The sequence below is a fragment of the Thunnus albacares genome, chromosome 18 (assembly GCF_914725855.1).
Source record: "Thunnus albacares chromosome 18, fThuAlb1.1, whole genome shotgun sequence".
Lineage (NCBI taxonomy): Eukaryota > Metazoa > Chordata > Actinopteri > Scombriformes > Scombridae > Thunnus > Thunnus albacares.
In genome coordinates, this window is record NC_058123.1 from 13,615,623 (window position 1) to 13,634,966 (window position 19,344).

The window sequence follows — 19,344 nt, forward strand, 5'->3', positions numbered from 1 at the left end:
GAAAACCTACAATCCCATGACAATTGGAAACTGCTGATGAAGATCATGTGATATGATCAAAAGCTCCACAACAGCTACTAAATGGACCTTATTGTCAGTTGAACTACGAACCTCATAAACTACTGTTTCAGGAGTTGCTTGGAAAAAACTGAAGCTTATGTAAATGTTGTGGCTACATACACAAATGTATTTATTTACTTACTTATGTTTGTTTATATAAAGTTCTACATTAATGCAATGATTCTATTGTAAAACAAAACAAAAAAAAGCCCCAAAAGTGATTGGCAAGTCTTTAGTAATGTGATTGAAGACACTGAACGTTTCTCTCACTCTTTCAGAATACACTTTCTGTAACAATAAACCAATCAGGAGGGCTTCTTTGACAAATAAATAAAGACAGAAAAGCCAACACACAGACGTCACATCACTTTTTATCTTTAACAACACACGTGCTTTTTAGGCTACATGTTTAAGTGATTTGTTGTCCCGCACAGTGTGAGCACAGATGGATGTGTGAGGAGCCGAAAGATGTCATTCTCAATACACCTGTGCTGCCGCCTCCTGGACGGACGCGACTCCTTTGCAGCGACTGTACTATAAGTGAACGGACAGCTTATGAGCCCCACTCAAAGCGAGAGAACCACACACAAGGAGCGGGATGGCGAGGATATTACTGCTGCACCTCCGCGTCCTTCTCATGGGGCTCCTATTAACGCGAACCCTGACAGTCCGGGCAAACAGAGGGGCGACATCCCCGGACGAAGAGCGGGACAAAGAAAGCGACGCTGAGACGCCGTGTGAGGTTAAAACCGTTACCGTCTCGACCCTTCCCGTACTACGGGAGAACGAGTTCAGCTTCACCGGCGGAGCCTCGGGGAGCTTGATCGGAGGAGGGAGTGCTGCTGGAGCAGGTGGTGCTGGTGGAGGAGGAACTGGAGGAGGAACTGGCGGAGGAGGAGGAGGAGCAGGAGGAGGGGGGGAATCCCGACTCCTATTATTCGTTAGGACAGACCTACCTGGGCGAATTTCCGTAATGGATGATCTTGACAACACAGCTCTCCCGTACTTCACACTCGGTAAGAACTGCTGTGATACTGTGTTTCCCCTCCATGATGGTAACCAGTCAACTGCACGTTTGTGCGCATAGGGACCATGCACACTGGTAGGCTGTCCTCACTTAGAGCTACATTCCCAAATCATGCATTCATACACGTAGCTACTCCCTAGCGTTTAATCAGCTTTCCTGTTTCCATTACGTTGTTTGGATTCCATGGCAACTAATTTACTTGTCTAGCAATACAGGTAAATCCTAAATATAGGGTTTAATTTTCCCTTGCTTAACTTAAAAACTGCCGCTCACCTATGGAAAACAAACAAAGTACCACTCATTTTTAAGTGACATTCTTTCCTTTCTTCTCTCTCCTTCTCCTTCATACTCTGTCTATATATCTGTCTGGCTTTCCTATTTTGTGGTTAAATATGATTATGATTTTAAATTTCATGCGTAACCTAAGTATGGTGTCCCAATCAAGGAATGCAATTTGGCCCTGCAAATATGCATGAAATTGGTATTTTATTCTCACTTGAGCACATAATTCATAGCACACATGCATTGCCGGTGGTATAAGTTTCACTGAATTAAAAAAAAAATACTTTGCTAGAGTTTGCATCATTGTCAAAAATAAGGGAAAACACATCCCCCTTTTTTTGTGTTTAGTCACACATGCCAAGATAAGTGAGTGAATCAGGACAGCACAACACTGGTGTTTGACAGGTCATCTGAGGTTCTCTGTGAAAGCCATTCACTTTAAAACAGTCTTGGGCATAGCATCACTGATTGGATAATCATAAAGGACATATTAGGGGGAAAGTGTCTCTGCCGTCAACCAAAAAAAACAAACAAACAGAAAACTTGCTTTGTAAGAGAAGCAGACTAGCAGACTATGCATGAAGGGAACTTGCTTACCTTGCTTCCTCCATATTTTTCACTTATGTCATAGAGCCATGTTAAAGATGGATGCTCTTACTGTATACTTGCACCTTTGGTGTGTGAGCCAAGCAGCTGTTTTTTTATGATTGTGTATTGATAGAAGTGCATGGCACACAGCAAACATTACTGGGTGCTACACAGTAATGTTTGTTAAACGCAAAAATGACCCACATAGGATGGAGTGAAAGACCATCATTTCTTTAGATTGTTTTGGCTTTATTGGACAGGGGATAGTGAAGAGGCAGACAAGAAACAAGGGGAGAGAGAGAGAGAGATGGGTATTATATGCAACAAAGGTCTCTGGCTGGAATTGAACCATGGACGTCACGGTCATGTGGCATGCGCAGTAACCATTTGGCTACCAGGATGCTCTGAAAGGCTGTTATTTCAAAACGCTGTATGTTTTCCAGCTCCTAATCAGTTCAGGGCAACTGGATTGGCTCAGTATGACAGAAAACCTGTCACATGGCAAATACAAAGATGCAGGACCTAGTGGAGACAATCCATGAAAATCTCTCATTACTACAGTTTTTAGACTATGCCTTGCTTTTTTTTTCTCTTTCCCCGGTCTCGATTTCATTCTCTCTATGAAAAGTAGTGCCGACTAAACTGGCTGCTTGAAGCAAAGGCAGGCATGCCGGCTGAGGGCTGGAGCATTAAGCTAGTAAATCACTTTCTATTCTCATTAAGGACAGCCGTTGACTGGTGAGAAAGGCCTCTCTGTCCTCCCAGTCAGCCAGCTAGCAAATTTGCTGCTTTACCCTTCCAGTGCATGACTGCATGCTGTGGACGGAGGAGGAGAAAAAGAGGTTTTAATAGTAGTACAAATCAAACACCCATGTGCAGTGTGTGCTTTGCAGAGGTTTAGATAACAAATTGTTGAAAATAGGGGAAAAATGGTCAAGCAGCAGTGGGCAATGTAATAAAAAATCACCGGTTACATTGGCTTTTAACAAGGCTTTTGAAACATTTTTTGCTGAATAGAGAGACAGGATTTACATTGAGGACAGTATGTACATAAATAAATTGCTTCACTGTAAACAGCAGATTTATCAAGTCCTTGAGAGAATTGGAAGCATGCGGTTGACTGGAATTTATGGCATTAAACAGAATTTCAGTTCAAATTCAGTATTCAACACCATAAAACATTAGATCATCTTGACAGCTTTCCTCTTGATGAATGTACAGTATTTGTGGCTGAGTTCTGCCTGTGAAATGAAATGTTGTAGTTGACATAAAAATACACGGTGCTGCTGATTTACTAAAACAAAATGAGCAAGTAGAATTTTATAGAGTCATATTTTATTGTCAGAATTGCATTTGTTGCATGAATATTCTGCCTTATCATTTTCTCTCTCCTATTAAAATGGTGGGTTTTGATGCTCCAGGATGCTACTAAAGCTTATGCCTTACATACCACACACACACACACACACACACACACACACACACACACACACACAACAGTATATGGGCTTAAGTATGAGCGTTTGTCAATTTTTATGTATTCTTTTATTTATGCTTCAATACTCACTAAGCATTATGTGGGAGTGTATAACATGTAGACAGTATCAGACTGAGGCAACCACCCACCAGTTGTTCTGAAGCTTCCATAAAGCTGTTAGCATCAGCTCCTGTGACAAAACAGACAACTCTAACAGCAGAACAAATACTGCCTCCAATTATGTAATGTGAATAAAAGCACAGAAAATTGCAGCAAATAATGTGAACAAGTTATTGAAAAGGATTTAAAGTCGTTAGTAACTGAAAATTGAATCTAGAAACCAGAGAACAAACATATTGAATCCTTAATTGCCCTAGCATTGTTAGTATCTCATTACACTTCAGTCACCTGCATCCTTTTTTTTCTTTACTTGGTAAAGGGCATATTTACCTTTCAGGTTTAAAAATAAGTTTATACTGTTTCTTCGCAACCCATACATTACATTATGTCACCTTCATCACAGCAGCTGCATTTATCTCCTTTCATAGCAATATTCTCTGACTTTTCTTTTCTTTCTTTTACAATATTGAAAATGGCACCACAGAGATTTCAAAATGCTGGGGCATACCTTATTAGCCAAATGCCACTAAACCATAAAGAGCACTGTCTAGCATCTGCTTCTTCGATACTGTCAGACATCCGATTGTTTTTTTGAACCAACGTCAGAGGTTAGGGAAGGGGGGAAAAGGACAGCAAGTCTCCTTCCTGCTGTGGCCTGCCTGCTCAGCTTTGATTTATTACCATAAGTGTCATGGAGAATGGATGAGCAGAAAGGGCAATGCAAAGGGGATGTACTATGCTCTTTCCCCTTCCCCCTTTCCTGTTTTGTTTTCTTGATCCTTTCCTTAAATTAATGATAATAAAGAAAACTGTGAGATATATCAATTCATTATATAGGCACACAGGCAAAAGACCTTTGGTAAAATGGTGCATTGGATTTGCTGATATGTTGCATTATATTTTGTGAGGGTGCATTCTGGCATACTGAAGAAGATTTTCTATTACATATGTAAGCCGCATTTAAGGAATTAAGTTTCCAACTATGCAGCTACAGGGCTTTCCTGAAGGGTAACAATAGCTCTACACCATCAAACTTTACTGTTGTGCCGTCATTTCACTTGAAAAAGAGGGTGGTGATACACATTTTCATGCATTTGTTTTTTCTATACTGTATAATGTACAAAATATGTTGGTAATACAAGTTTACAGCATCATACTTAGAAATTCTAGGGAGAGAATTGTGCTGCTATGGTTTGTCACACTAGATCATTTTCTTTGCTCATTTTAAGTGATGTGTTGGGACTTTGTGGTCGAAATCGATATGTTTAACAACATGGCTGACTTTGTAAACACCTCATTACTAGTTCACCTTTTTGAAAACCTTCAGGCATTTAAAGCAGGATCGAAAAACATTCAAATGTTTCCCTGTCCTTTATCTTCTCTGTCCTTAGTATAGAACTAAATCTTGACACTTTTCATTTTCCGCCACATCTTATTCTTTTTTTGCGCATCTTATCGAACTCTGGCATGTCAACCAGCCTTTTCCTCTCTTTCCGTCTCCCCTCTCTGCCTCGCTGTATCTTTCTGAGCAGGAGTTACAGCAAACCCTGCTTGCGTAGAGATGAGAGATTAAAAGCAACAGTGGTAAAGTGAAAAAAAAAAAAAAAAAGAATGGCTGCACTAGAGCACTCTGTTCCCTGTGGCACATAACATGTACACACTGCACTACATCTCAATTTTATGTCAGGGGTTGATCTTAGCACTGCAGGACAAGCAGTGAATAGGGGGCAAAGGTCAACAGGAAAGATGGAAGTTATTACATGATGTGGAGCTTATGTGGAGGTGTGAGTTTTCCTCTGGCGTGAGCTTTCATAAGGACTTTTAAAAATTTGTCATAGCACTTACCTTAGTATGGTTTTGAATGGAGTGTAGTTAGAAATACTACAGACAAGCTCATCCCAATATAAACTTTATGGAGACCACAGAAAATAGGATCCATGGTGGAGCTTGCACAGGCCATCAAATGGTCTATTCATCATCATTTGACCTGCTATAATAGACCTAGAGTAGGCTGTCTTTTTAAGAGGAATGCTCTACTACTGAATTCTATTCCTAACCACACTTTGTACATGTTATGCCCTACCACAGTGTTTTTTCAGTCTCATGTCTTTTGGCATGTTTATACACAGCAAAATGGCAGGTTTATGACAAAAAAGAAGCTCAGCATGTGGCTTTGATCTTTGCACACAGTGTGTTGGCACCTTGCCTGCTATTAGTCAGAAATGTGTGTATGTATGTATATCACTTTGTTTCCAGTTATTCTATTTTTATTATAATTAATGTTTTACATTTTGTTGCGAAGAACTTAAGTCGTGTCTGCTCCCAATGTGATTTGTTAGCTGCTCCATCGGTTGTAGATGTAATTAAATGAGCAGATATAGTGCAAACATGAAAATAACACACAAACACATTTATAAAAATATGCATTGAAAATGTAGATTTTTATACCTCATACCAAGTGTGCACAAAGTTCACAGGCACAAGCTAAATGTGACATGGTTAAGTGCAATTGAAAAATAAGATGAAAGACAGAAACAAAATACCGAGCGGCGAATTCACCAAGAATGGAGTGCAGCTGCTGATAGCACCATGAATTGTGCATCACTTGCAACTGCTATCTGCCCCGTCTCAAGGTCCGATTCACAAAAGATATTGTGCTAATGATATTACAGCACAAACACACCCATAAAGTTTTGCAGCTGAGTGCAATTTTCCCTTGTTTTGCATCTGATTGCAGTTATCCATGTGGCAAAGTATACATGTAAATGTATAAATTTTCAGATCGCGAGCTAGCTTCATGTCCTGACCAATAAGGTGCAGAGGCAATCTTCAACACACAGGCAAGGAATTAAACGTGACAGAAACTGTATCTGGGATTTAATATCCCAGTCAGTCCACACAGCTACAGTAATACATTTATATCCATCAATTTTCAACTTTTTTTAAGACTAGATGCTTTTGACATTTGATGATCATTGATATACCACTGTTTTCCATGGTTTACACTTGCACAGGCACAACTTGCGTTTTGACACAAGATATGTGACAAATGAAAGTAAAAAACAACATAAAGTGTCTTAGTGAAGTGTTGCGTCACCACAAGTCTGTAGAATATTTTCAAAGGCAAAGATTGTACAAATCTAACTGTACTGGAGGGATGAACACTCTTCTTCCAAAACATTTTCCCTCATTTAGTTTTGGTGATGACGATGGAGAGCACTGTCTAACATATTGGTCCAAAATCTCCCATATTGTAGGTGTTTTATTGGGTTGAGATGTGGTGTCTGTGAAGGCCACAGCATATGATTCACATTTCCATACTCATCTAACCATTCAGTGACCCCTTGTGTCTTGTATGGAAGCATCTGCATTCATTATGTTCCTCATCTTATTGATTCAGGTTCTTCCTTTCATTTGTCTGTACATGCATTTATACATCTATTTATGGCTGACTGTGGAAGTGAAAATCAGCTTTGCTGCTTTGACACAGAGAGTGCATATGCACGATTCTGCCTTTGTGCATTCACACTTTTAGTCTTGAACCTACACATATTTTTTATGCTTTTACGGTTAAACCTCTACAGTCATAATGAGCATACGGGTATTTGCTTGAAACACCGCATGAAATAGCTTTGTGAATGCATTAAATGCTGTGTGTTTGTATTCTCAGCAACTGAGAAACATGCGCCTTTCTTTTACAGGGATCAGGCTTTCAGAAAACAAAGAACAGATTGTGATTGTGATTGTGTCACCTCACCCCATTGGGGACACTCAATTGACAGGCAGAGAGTAAAGAATCATGCTCATTTAGCTAAACGGTGACAAAGTGATGGTGAGGAAAGGATGAATGAATTGCAGTCGATGACCCGTGCTGGTTGCTCTCGTTTGCAGAAACTGTATTTTGTAATGCTCTGTTTTACCACCAGTGTCTCTAGTCCTACTTTGTGGCAGTGGTGGACAGCCTTGATCTCAAGATAACCATTTGATCATTACCATTGCTGAGAGGCACACTGTAGTTATCTGACAGAATGAACAAAGAAGTTTATTTAAATATCCCTAATGAATGCACTGAGCTTTTCTTGCCTTTTTTCTTCTGATTTATGCAAAGCAAAAACATGCACAGTTGTTCATATATTTTGTCTCATTAATTGGCACACAGGATCAAAGATAAAATTTGGCAAATGCATGTATGCCAAAATTCAATAGCTCCTGGTTTGTTTTGTTTTTTTAAAAAATTTTTTGTTTACCTTGTATGTTTAAAATGATTTAACTATAAAAATATGATCTTTTGGTGGATTTACTGTAGCAGGATGAATAAAAAACACAGCTAGATCCTAGTAAAGTGTATACCTATATACAAAAAAATGATATATGAGCCCTGTTTACTGATGTATCAAACAAATTAGGTTGTCTGTTTTTACATTACTGATGAAACTCTATAAGATACGATGTAATGGTCAATCTGAGCATCAGGATCAGCTCAAAGTGGCAGCAGCTAAAGGCAGATTCTTACCTCATGTCCACACAAGCTTCACACAAGAACAGAAGTCATCGTATAATCTTTTATAAGGAATTTACCTGAATCAACTGATTGAGAAAAATGCAGACCTGCCATCCTTGAACAAAGTCTTGGAGTACTGCCTTACGCCAAAAAAAAATTCAGCTCATGTACATGTGTGCAGCCAAAAACAGACATAACACATAGTATATTTTTTGATAGCCAACTCATTTATTAATGTCAAAAATCTAAGTTTGGACTGTGTACTTGGAAATAAAAACTGAACCATTTACAATATCTCAATGTAAACTCTGGCTGGAAAAGGTTTAATGAATTAAACTCTGACTGTAAGCATGACCTTGAGGGAAAAATTAATTTCTGACTGAGCATGCACCTGAAAATAAAGTGACTCATTTACAGTAGCTTAATATAAAGTCTGGCAGTAAAAGGTTTAAAGAATAAATAAATCAAACAATTAAAATCAAAATTCGAACTGTGTATCTGAAAATAAAAACTGAACCATTAATGGTAGCTCAATATAAACTCTGGCAGGAAAGGTTTAAAGAATTAAATTCTGACTGTAAGCATGACCTTGAAAAATATAATTTCTGACTGAGCATGCACCTGAAAATAAAGTGACCCATTTAGGTCTGGCAGTAAAAGGTTTAACAAATAAATAAATAAAACAATTAAATAAATGGGCAAACTAATAGCAGCACAATCAATGAAACAGGTTTTTCTCAGTTTGAAAAAAATAATGACATTCACTCTTCACTCCACTTCCAATATACACCTGACACATGGGTTTCAGTTTGTCAGTTTTACTTGACACTAACACACACAGGTGTTAGTTACAGTTGCATTCTGTAGCTTGGCCTCATGAGTGGCAGACTTGGCTTTTCTAAGCAAGATGTCACTAAAACTCTCCATGTGAGACACAGTCTTTGGCAGCCATCATGGCCTTTCTGGTCACAATAGAATTTAGCATGTCAGTGCTAAGGCTGGCACAATACTGGGTTTTGTTTTTGGTCACCAACCTGAAGTCTCTTTCACAGTCTGCATTACTGTGGAAAATGACAAGGACACCCTACATGACGGTAGAAAGGTTTTCAAAAAGTTTTCCTCCTGTTGCCATCAAACCCAGTTCTCTCCAAACATCATCAGCCCTCTTGGAAAGGATACCATCATCCAAGCTTGTGGATTGAAACAGATGGAACCCCTCTTCAACACCATCCACTGTGACCTCCTTGGGCAAGAGACAAGGGAACCTGTCCATGAAATACCTCAGAGAAAAGAATGTGGCTGTTTGGCATCTATTCATGTCTGAGAATGCTGCATGTTGCAGCAGTTCATCCCCATAAGGAAACTTGGAGACCATGTAATCTGCTGCTATTGTGAAGTAGTTCCTCACATCACTGAAGAATCCTCCTAGCTGAAGGTTACCCTGGCTCTCAATGAATACATGTGTCTTGTAGCCAATGGATAAGTCCTCGTCATTCAGCTGGTATTCTCTGTTTCTGTGAAGAGCAGGCTTACATCCTCTTTTAACCTCATCCATCATTTTGACAGCATGTTCAGCTTTGCAGAAGGCAAGCAGAATTTTTTTTTTAAGCTGCAGCTCTAATGTCAGAAGTAAAGTTTGGATGCAAGGTTCCTCCTTCTGAAGAGTTTGGTTTGCAGTTTCAAACAGGGAATGGCCCGTTTCAAAAAGGGAGCATAAAGCTTTGATTGTGGATCAGTGAAGAACTTGTAAACCTCTGGTTTTGTTGTCTCTCTCTTCCTCGTTTCTGTTTTCTCTGCCTTCTCTTGAGAGAATTTCTTCTGTTACCCACCTCTGTTTGCTGAAAGACAAATGCATTCAGGTCAAACACGAGGGCCTGGTGTCTCCAGCTGATTTTAGTTGTGTGGGGTTGGATGGTCAGAGCCTGTTACCATCTGCTGACTTGCTGCTTGATTGTATTATGGTATTGGAGATTCTTGTCTTAGAAAAACTGGAGGATAACTTCTCGGTCTTCAGGTCAGCTAGCTTGTTGTTCACAGTCCATTGTAGAGGACAACTTAATCGCACATCAGCATTGCACCGAATTGTGATGTCATGCAGCACAGTTTTTCTCTTGCTGCTCTTGTCGAGGTAGTAGTATATTGTGATAAGCTGGTCTTCAATGCCAACATGTAGTGTGCCTTTTGAGCAGCTAAGTGCATGAGGTTGCATGCACAACTGACTAAGTAGTTATGGGGATTATTATTACGAATGCTGCATCCCCCACCCGCCACCTCCCCCCAAAAAACAAAAAACTGTATCAGTGGTCTTGGCAGGTGCCATGAAGGGCACCAGTGCATTTGATAGGGACGCTGGGAGCATGTTAACTGCAGCTCGTTCTGGCGCATGGTGAAATTGGCTTGTTATATTGGCATTAGATGGTGCCCTAAGTGGTTGCCTGGGTCGCCTATAGCTAGGACTACGCCTGCTGTTACCAACCATTTTAACCATTAGCATTTACATAAGACTGCTATGGCTTTGAAAGCTTTCAGAGGTTCAGTGACAAGCCATGGGAGTATCAACAGTACTGTTATGCCTCTTTCTATGTAAACTGCAACTGGCAGCCTGCATTCATTTAGACATTAAGATCAAAAATAAAAAGCAAGCTAAACCTTTTCATAAGCTTGTAAGAATTTGGTTGCAATATTCTGCCTCTTTGATGGATTTCTGCTGAGCTTTGTCACAGTACTCACCATATAATGTAGCACATCTGCCTTGTTATCTTTGTAACTTTCATTGTAAATTTCTTGTTTTATGCGGATGCTATACTGAATGTCCAAAACAACTTATCTTGAATTGTAAAGTTGAACTAGCATCAAAGAATGGCCTGGTTGGTGTATCTAACAAGAGAGAATGTCACAAGCTGATTCCCAAAAGATTCATAAATTTTCTACATGTATACTATAGAGGAGCTTTCTAGTGTGTGCACTGAATGCATAATGTGACACTGATTTATAAAGGCAATTCCATTTAGTTGCTCTTTTTGCTCCTTGGGCGCCTCTAGTGTGTCCCCCACCACATAATAGAAAGCCCCATGTGACAAAAACTGTGTAATGTATTTGCTCTCTTAGTAAAATACCTTTTATAATGTGAGCCAGACATTAGTGGCACAGGGAGTTCGGGTGAAATCCATCAACTTGCACAGAATATCTTTAAAACCAAGCATGATATGTAGACATGTTGAATATTTTACAAAGTTCAAATTTGCCTACAGATCCCTGAATGAATAAACGACAGCAAAATAGAAGGGCATTTGCCATAAAAAGGTTAATTGTATAAAGACACAGCATGGAATTCAACTTTTAAAAACAAGGATAAATCAAGGTTTTCATCACATTGCTGAATGCATTAACAAATGGGCAACAATTTGCAATCATTTGAATTTAACAGAATTTTACTGAAACTGCAAAAAAAGGAGGCTGTGCTTCAAAAGGATGAAGTTCAGCAAGTTGAATATTTTTTCTCTCCTACTTCAATCAGAATGTGATATTTTTCTCCCCTTTCATTTTGAGTATCGATCATCACATAAACATATTGATATCGAATGTTTTCAATAAGAAGGAATTGCTTTATGTTTAATGAACGTAAATATGTATTTTGAGCAAAACTGGAAGTAAGAAATATTGCAAATATTTATATAGGACAGAAATTATACATTTTCACACAGGTACATTTCACACACAGGCAGGGAAAAATGACTCAAATGAACACATTGGATTCACTTCATTGCTATTTTGGTCAGTTGACATAATGTGTTTAGCTTAGGTTCGGTTGAAAATGGAATATTTATCAAATTGTCATGTTTTGTTATTGCATAAATAAACTAAAAAAAGATAAATGGCTATTAATTTTAATTTTGTCAAATTAATTCTAGTACTCATTGGAGTTGAAAAAAATAACATTTTGGTATTACTCATTCCTACAATATGACAGTAAGTAAGCTAACTACTCTGCTTAAGACCTGTAGCATAGTCTGGTTGGAAAAATAGTTTTAGGTCACGGTAGGGATTCTGACTAATCAGATGACATGAATGAACACAAAAGTGTAGTACTAAGTCCATCTTTGTCTGTCTAAACCAAATAAACATGAGCAGAGAAAAGACAGCAGACATAGCAGAGGATAGCAGGCTTGCAATTATGTGTATGGAATGGACGTTGTTTGCTCCTCGAGGCAGTGTGAGCTCAGATTAGAATTTCTGCTTGCAGTTCATCCTCATATGAAAGCTATCAGTGAGCTCAAGAGCAGGTGGATTTTCCTTTTGCCTTGGCAGTGCTCTTACTCGTGTGCAAGTTCCTACTTATCTTGCAGGAGTTGTAATGGAAATGCTGCATACCTACCTGCTGAGACTGAGCCAGTTGGTTGCACACTGCTCTGTGCCAACTCTCTGTGTGACACAAGAAAAGTAGCTTTTGACCAATGGTAGTGCTGCTTACATCTTATAGAATCCTCCATAAAAGCTGCTGTAATATTTTTTTAACCGTTTATGGAATTTGCTAACTTTTTTTTGTGATTTTGTGCCATTTTCAAGTAGAATTAATTTAGTGTGAATCAAAGGATCAGTCAGTCTCCAGTACAAACAATTTATTTACAAAGTCCTTTTTCTCTTTGGCATTCACTCCTTGCCACTAACAGAAATGACAACAAAGACCAATCCAATCTTTCTGGATTAAAAGGAATAAAGTGAAATAGAAAACAGAGCACTGCCAAAAATAGACTGTTAAGTGCTTTACTCCATTCTGTAGCTTCATTTGTCCTGTCTATTCCCCTCTCCAGTTTTAGCAGTGTTTTATGTTCTGTGTTTATGTTTTTTCCACTTATACATGATTTTTGGGGGGTGATTTTGATGTCACAAAGCGTTCTTTTCCCTAAGGGAAATGAAATTGCTCTGAAATGTATATTTATTCTTTGAGCAAGCGCATGGGTTGGTACATCAAATTGCCATCTGCAAAACAGAACATTTGCCTCTCAACTCTGCTATAATTAAGACTAGCGAAGAAGATGGAAGTGAAACTGTCAGTGAAATATATGGTTTACCCAGAGTCTGGCACGCTGGAATTCACTTGCGCCCCCATCTCTGGCTTCAAACAGACCAAACTGCCTGTAAATGTCCTCCTACTGGTTGACAGGTTAGATTTCCAGATCAAAGACAGGATGAAAGCCTGGTTTCATTCTGTTTATGGGCTCCGGTTGCTCTCTCACCCTCTTGTCCTTGCTTTTCTCGTTCACTCTCCATATTGTTGCAACTTCTGCTTTTATTCTGAACTTCTCCAACTCCTTTTTCCCCTCTGCTAACAGAATACTGTGCTCTATGTTATAATAGTTTTATGAAAAGTTTTTTAAAATTTATTTAATGGTTCCTATTCCAACAAAATGTGTTTTTTTTTTAATCAATTTGTCTTTTTTTTCTTTCTCTGCAGTCTTACAGTATATGCAGGGGAGTATGTCTTGTGTTTATAGAACCAGTTGTGTATTAGTTCATCATCATCATGGCAATGTGGTTAAACAGTCTAGACTAACCTAGTTAATAGAATTATTGAAATCACATAGGGGTCTTATTTTGCAAACATGAAAAGCACTGTGTGTGTTTGAAAGAGGAAAAGGAGAGTCATTGTTCATATAAGCTGGTCACAATGATGTTTAAGACCCATAAAATTTGATTCCCACCAGAATTTGCTCTGCACCTTGGAAACGAGCCAGCGCTGCACAGCTCACTACCATCGTATCCCTATGGTTCCTACAAAAGATTTTAAACCTTTTATCTATGCTGGTATGTTTGTACCTATTTGCATTGCCTCCAAGCAGTGCAATCTCCAAGATTTGCTTTCAGATAAAGAATGTGCACTATTAATCCCTCCACCCTCTCCCCCCTCCCCCCTACTGATGGGTTCCCTCCCACATTTTTTTCTGTTTCATTTTTTTATGCTCCATCATGCACATTTGTCCAAGTTCCTGGTGGAGTTGGCTTTATCTGCAGAGGGACACATGTTCTAAGTCTTCTTTTTCTTTCCAGTTGTCAGTCTGGATAATATCGCCCCATGATTTCAAACAAAACCAAGACATTTTCCCCACTCTGAGTAGTCAGTAAGATGTGACAAAATATTCTGTATGACCTCAGGTACTGTAGATTAGGTTGTACTCAACCATTGTTGATTTGGTAGATAATGGCAGCATTGTACAGGTTTTTACAAAGGAAATCTATTTTGAGAGCCACACAGAGAATCATATGCAGTAATTAAGAATTGTGTTATTTGGAAGCGGTGCCATACATAATAACATGTCCTTGAGATTCGTTTTTTCTTGTCACAGTTTTCAATTCTAAATTGTTGTTTTTTATGGCTCATGGAGACATAATATGTAATCATTGAACATACTGAAGGATAGGTGTCATGCTGTGTGCTGTGCAGGTTTTTAAATGATGAAGTGTGATATGTTCCCATGTCATTATTATCAAACTCCCCACTTTCTCTTTACTATTTCAGAATAACTTGTCATCTTGTCTTTCAAACATCACCAGTGAAACTGAACAGAGGTGTTTTCAGCACAGCTATGCACTTCTGATAAGCCTTAAGGGAAAATAGCATTTTACCCCACATATTGTATGCTTATCCAGAGGAAGCGCATTGGTATGTCGTGGCTGTATCGCTGTCTCCTCCATTCACAGGAACAGCACACTGTGTGCATTTTTTCAGGTATTTTGTCTGGCTCTGGATTAGCTCTGATCTAACAGCAATTACCCTTAGAAGTGTAACACAGTAGAACATGCTCTCCTGAGGTCACCTACAGGTTATGTGTCTTTAGACTGGTTAAGAGCATTGTCAAGGTGAGCAGTGCAAGCACACATGGATTTGCAGCCCTTTATTTTGTGTCAGTTTTGTGGTTATTTATCTACTACACTGTGGGATATTCATACATATTTACAGGATTGTCCATCAGCTCCACAAAGAGTGTACTGTTTGTGAAGCTGTGCAAATTAACACTGATTTGATTAAGACTGTACACAAATATCATCTAAGTTATGCAGTCATGCATAGACCAAATGGTGATAAAACAGGTGTTGAAAGCTTACACAAACAGGCTCCTCCTCCCATCTGCTTCACAGTGTTACACATTCACAGGGAGAATGAAAAACACATGTAGCATGTCTGTTTTCAATGTTAATATCACGACTTCTAAATAAATAAATCACACATCAAGCAAACAGGGAGACAGACAGTGAGGTCTGTAGCCAATTTTTAGAGGCATCACGGTATCTGCAGTCCAAAGGAAGGAAACATATCCAAGGTTTCTCCTTCAGAGGCAGCTAGAGATTTTCTACTCACTCTAGTTCTGAAAAAAGTGGGGCTCCAACCTGTTCTGGAAATTTTGTTTTCTCAGTGGTCACAATCAGTGTGTTTACATGAACTTAAGTTGGGTTATAGTTGGCTTTCTCCAGTAAGCTGATTTCTTAACTGTAACATAAAGGAGAAACCTGGTTACTAATTTCCCCAGATTTCTCCTGGAGAATGCAGATTTCTCTGCTGTGTTTCTAATCAGCTTTTTACAAGTACGCATGCCCATGACAGATGATTGGAGACATGGAAAGGAGAGGTCATTACATGGAAAAATGTGTCCTCGTATTCACATTCCATTCAAAGTCCGACTAAAACTGCTGCTAATGCAAAGCAGCCTGTAGAAATCCAAAATCAGTCATTTTCCACCGCTGAACATGTGAGTATTTGTTAAATTCAAACACTTTCTTGCTGTGAGGAAAAGCTTCACTCTGTCTCTCTGTCTGCCTGTCCTCTCATCTTGCTGTTCTGTCAGCCTGCTCCGACAGACACACACATACACAAAAAAAAAAAATAATAAAAATATATGAATAAAATTGCAACATCTTCTATCACCAATACTGTTAAAATCAGTAAGCCACACTTCTAAAATAAGGTAGCGGGTATAGGGGGAGAAATCTGGTTACTGATCTGCTGCCTATAAGTAACCAGGTTACTGCAGTGCATGTAAACATGCTCCCTGATTACCAATGTAACCTAATTTCTTTGAATAACCTGATTACTTAAGTGCATGTAAACACATTGACCGAGGAACAGGTGTCTGGGGGTAAAGCATTTACTGCCCTAGAAAGCAGATAACAATCAAGAATGAAAGGATAGAAGCAACTGAAGTTGCAACCAAATAGGTAAGTTCCAATTTTCCTCAGCAACAGCATTTTATCTTCACGATTAATGGAAATAATCAACAGATACATTGAAAATAATCATTGGTTCCAGTCACTAGTGCCTTGGTTCACATTACTGTAAGTCTTCCAAGAAACCAATAACTGTTGAGGACTGATGCTACTGTATGTGGCTACTGGCTCTTTTGCTAAAATGTTTTCACATCTCTGTGTGTATAAGATCCCCAACGGCAGCAACTTATCCATGTGTGATGGTTAGTACACTGATTTGCTTCTGATAACCACTGCCAGAGGGTGAAGAAGATATACTGCAGCTACTTTTGTCATACACTCTATGCTCTATCTTCATTCCTGCTTGAAGCTTTGAAATCACAACTTTGACGATTACCTTAACTGACAATTAGAGTTAAATGAGAAGGGTGCTAAGGGTGCTAACACTGTAACTCACTCAATGGGACTAGCACGATATCCCTGCTGGTGGGTCTCACATTTAATTAAGAAAAACATTTCTTGTGTAATTTCTTTTTGCACATTCTATTGTAAAATCCCTTTATCTGCAATGAGATGAATAAAATGCACTCAATGAAGTCACACCATTTAAGCTGAATTAAATTGTGAACCTGAGCTACAGCCCACAAGAAAGGAGGCAACTTGATGTGGAAGTCAGTTCTCACTCTCTGGACTGTTTAAACTTAAGGATCATGTAATGGTAGATTTATTAGAATTGTATGTATGTGGACATTGTTAAAATGTCCATTTTCCAGTTCCACTCAAATATCAGAATTTTATAAGTCAGTTTATAAAATGTTTATTCTTAAAAATGATAAAATTGAATAGAATATACAACTTACTGTAAGGATTCTATATAAATATTATGGGATCTTGTAACTGCTAATGGAAATCTGTAATGATTGTAATCAATGCCCCAGCCTGTGATCATTGGTTAAAACTAGGTACTGTAAATGCAGCTCAAGGTAGGGCAAATGATTACCGAAGGCATGACTGACCTCAGTCATCCAGCACACAGAAACATGTAATTACAGGATTGGATAAAGGCTATTATTTATTCAAGCATGATCAGCATTATACATGTGAACAAGCCACTATACTATCATAAAGACAGTGCTATAAGGGAATTTAATTGTGATCAGTTTTGTTTTTAGTAGATATTCTTTGTAAGTGTGCAATTAAGGCATAGTGTGCTTGAGCATGCTTAAGCATAAACTATATATTTTTTTAATGTGGATAGGCATTAATAGCAAAAAGCATACTGGACCGTTCATACCTGTGGCCAACTGTCATATGTGTTGATGCCACTACTACCTAAATAGATGTATTAAATTGAAAAGAAACCATATTTAGTCCCATGTCTAATATGTTTCTAAAGTTTACCTATAGTTTGGGTTTTTTTAGGAAAATAAATAGTATGAGGAAACTAGACAGATCATCATATGTTGCTGTGTCTGCGGTGTGCCTTCTACTCATTAGTTCTACAGTGAGATCACCGTTCCGTAACATGACCGCAATCAGGACAAATGCACTATTAACTCTGTAATGAGACAGCTCAACAAACAGAATTAATGGGTCCATTCAAAATGGCACTCTCTAGCCATCAACACTGAGTTAGGCTTGTAACTATGGGTGTCAGAATCAGGGAGCATACTCTGCCTTAGCTGAAATGCAGACACATATTTGCAAATTGATTTTGTTGTTTTAACATCCAAACTTTGCACTACACCAACTAGAACTTAAACACTGGTTAATATTGATCATTTTAATACTTCAGAAACTTGGCCTCAGGTGTGAAATGTTCCTAAAATTGTCAGTTTGCACAAAAAACATTTTTGGCGTCAGATAAGTTGTAATTTGGTGCATAGTTTAATGAATCTCAGTCCCTTTTAATTTATAGGTTTATCAGGAACCTTAATTAGCTATGAGTCTCTTTGCTGATTTTCAAGCTGAACCCTTAATTGTAATGTGAGGACATGAAAAAATCCCAAATGCATTGAGTAGCAGGTATGATCAGTGTATGATGCATGGTGTAGCAATGTATGATCCCATGCAACATTCTCACCTCAGTAGCAGTGGTACTGTGCAATATGTTTGCAAGGTTTTTTTTGTCTTGCTAAGGGGACTGCACATGTTGTTTCCAGCTAACTTTGGTAAAATACATCAAATGGCAAAATGTAAAAATATCTGTCTAATATCGGATATGGTCCCTTACAAAGTACCAAAATGTAATAAGATTAAATAAAAAATAAATAAATCAAAACAATAGTACAACAACAAATTCACAACCACAGAGTTACAGTACATATTGCTTTGGTTTTTAAAATCCAATAAGCCCTGATGTTGGTTAGAAATCTGTCCTGGAATGTATGTCTACTGTAATGTATACTATAAACAGTATAAACATAAAGTTGCATAAAAGTTCTAGTTTGATTTAGTATTAGGCAAAGTACTTTTAATACAAACATAAGGACAATGATGGCAATGATGACAAGAAATAAAAAGTTTGCAGCATTTTTCACAACAGAATCCAAACACTTATTTATTTCACATGTTATATTCTCTTTTATTTGGCATTTTTGTCTATACTTTTGCCTTGTTGGATACTGTCAAAGCCAGATGATCCAACATTAATAAACTCTCTGACAACCCAGTGATGGATTCATTCCTTAGCACTTTGACTATTACATCCACTGATCTAATGGGATTTGCCAGACTGACTATTATGATGAAGTAGGCAAATGATTGTCAGGATGTTGCCACTCATCAGTCATATTAATTGCATTTATATGTCATTATTACAGTCTCCTAATGGATGAAAGCTGCTTGCAGGCGGGCCCTTTCCTCCTTAACCTAATTGAGTTTGAGCCAATGTTTTTGTCTCCCAGTGTTGCAACTTGAGCGCTGTGTTTTCTGTTGTCTCCATGAAAACCGTTGCTTCCTTTGACTACTTAATGCTATTTTGTCAGTGGATTTGAACAGGCTTCTTAGTTTCCAACCTATTGATCCAGCGAGTGTTAAAGGTTACATGGCTTAAGAAAGTCAACATCTAATATACAGGGATCAAAACAA

At 38.4% G+C, this 19,344-nt stretch overlaps 1 protein-coding gene across 1 annotated transcript in view; it reads left to right on the forward strand.

The window, feature by feature from the left end:
• The first annotated feature begins 424 nt into the window (after positions 1 to 424).
• Positions 425 to 19,344, forward strand: part of LOC122968412 (astrotactin-2-like) — a 287,140-nt gene continuing 268,220 nt past the window's right edge. Inside the window, exon 1 of the mRNA XM_044333604.1 lies at positions 425 to 1,076. Within this exon, the coding sequence (XP_044189539.1) occupies positions 659 to 1,076 (418 nt within the window). The 5' untranslated portion in view covers positions 425 to 658. The remainder of the gene's footprint in view (positions 1,077 to 19,344) is intronic.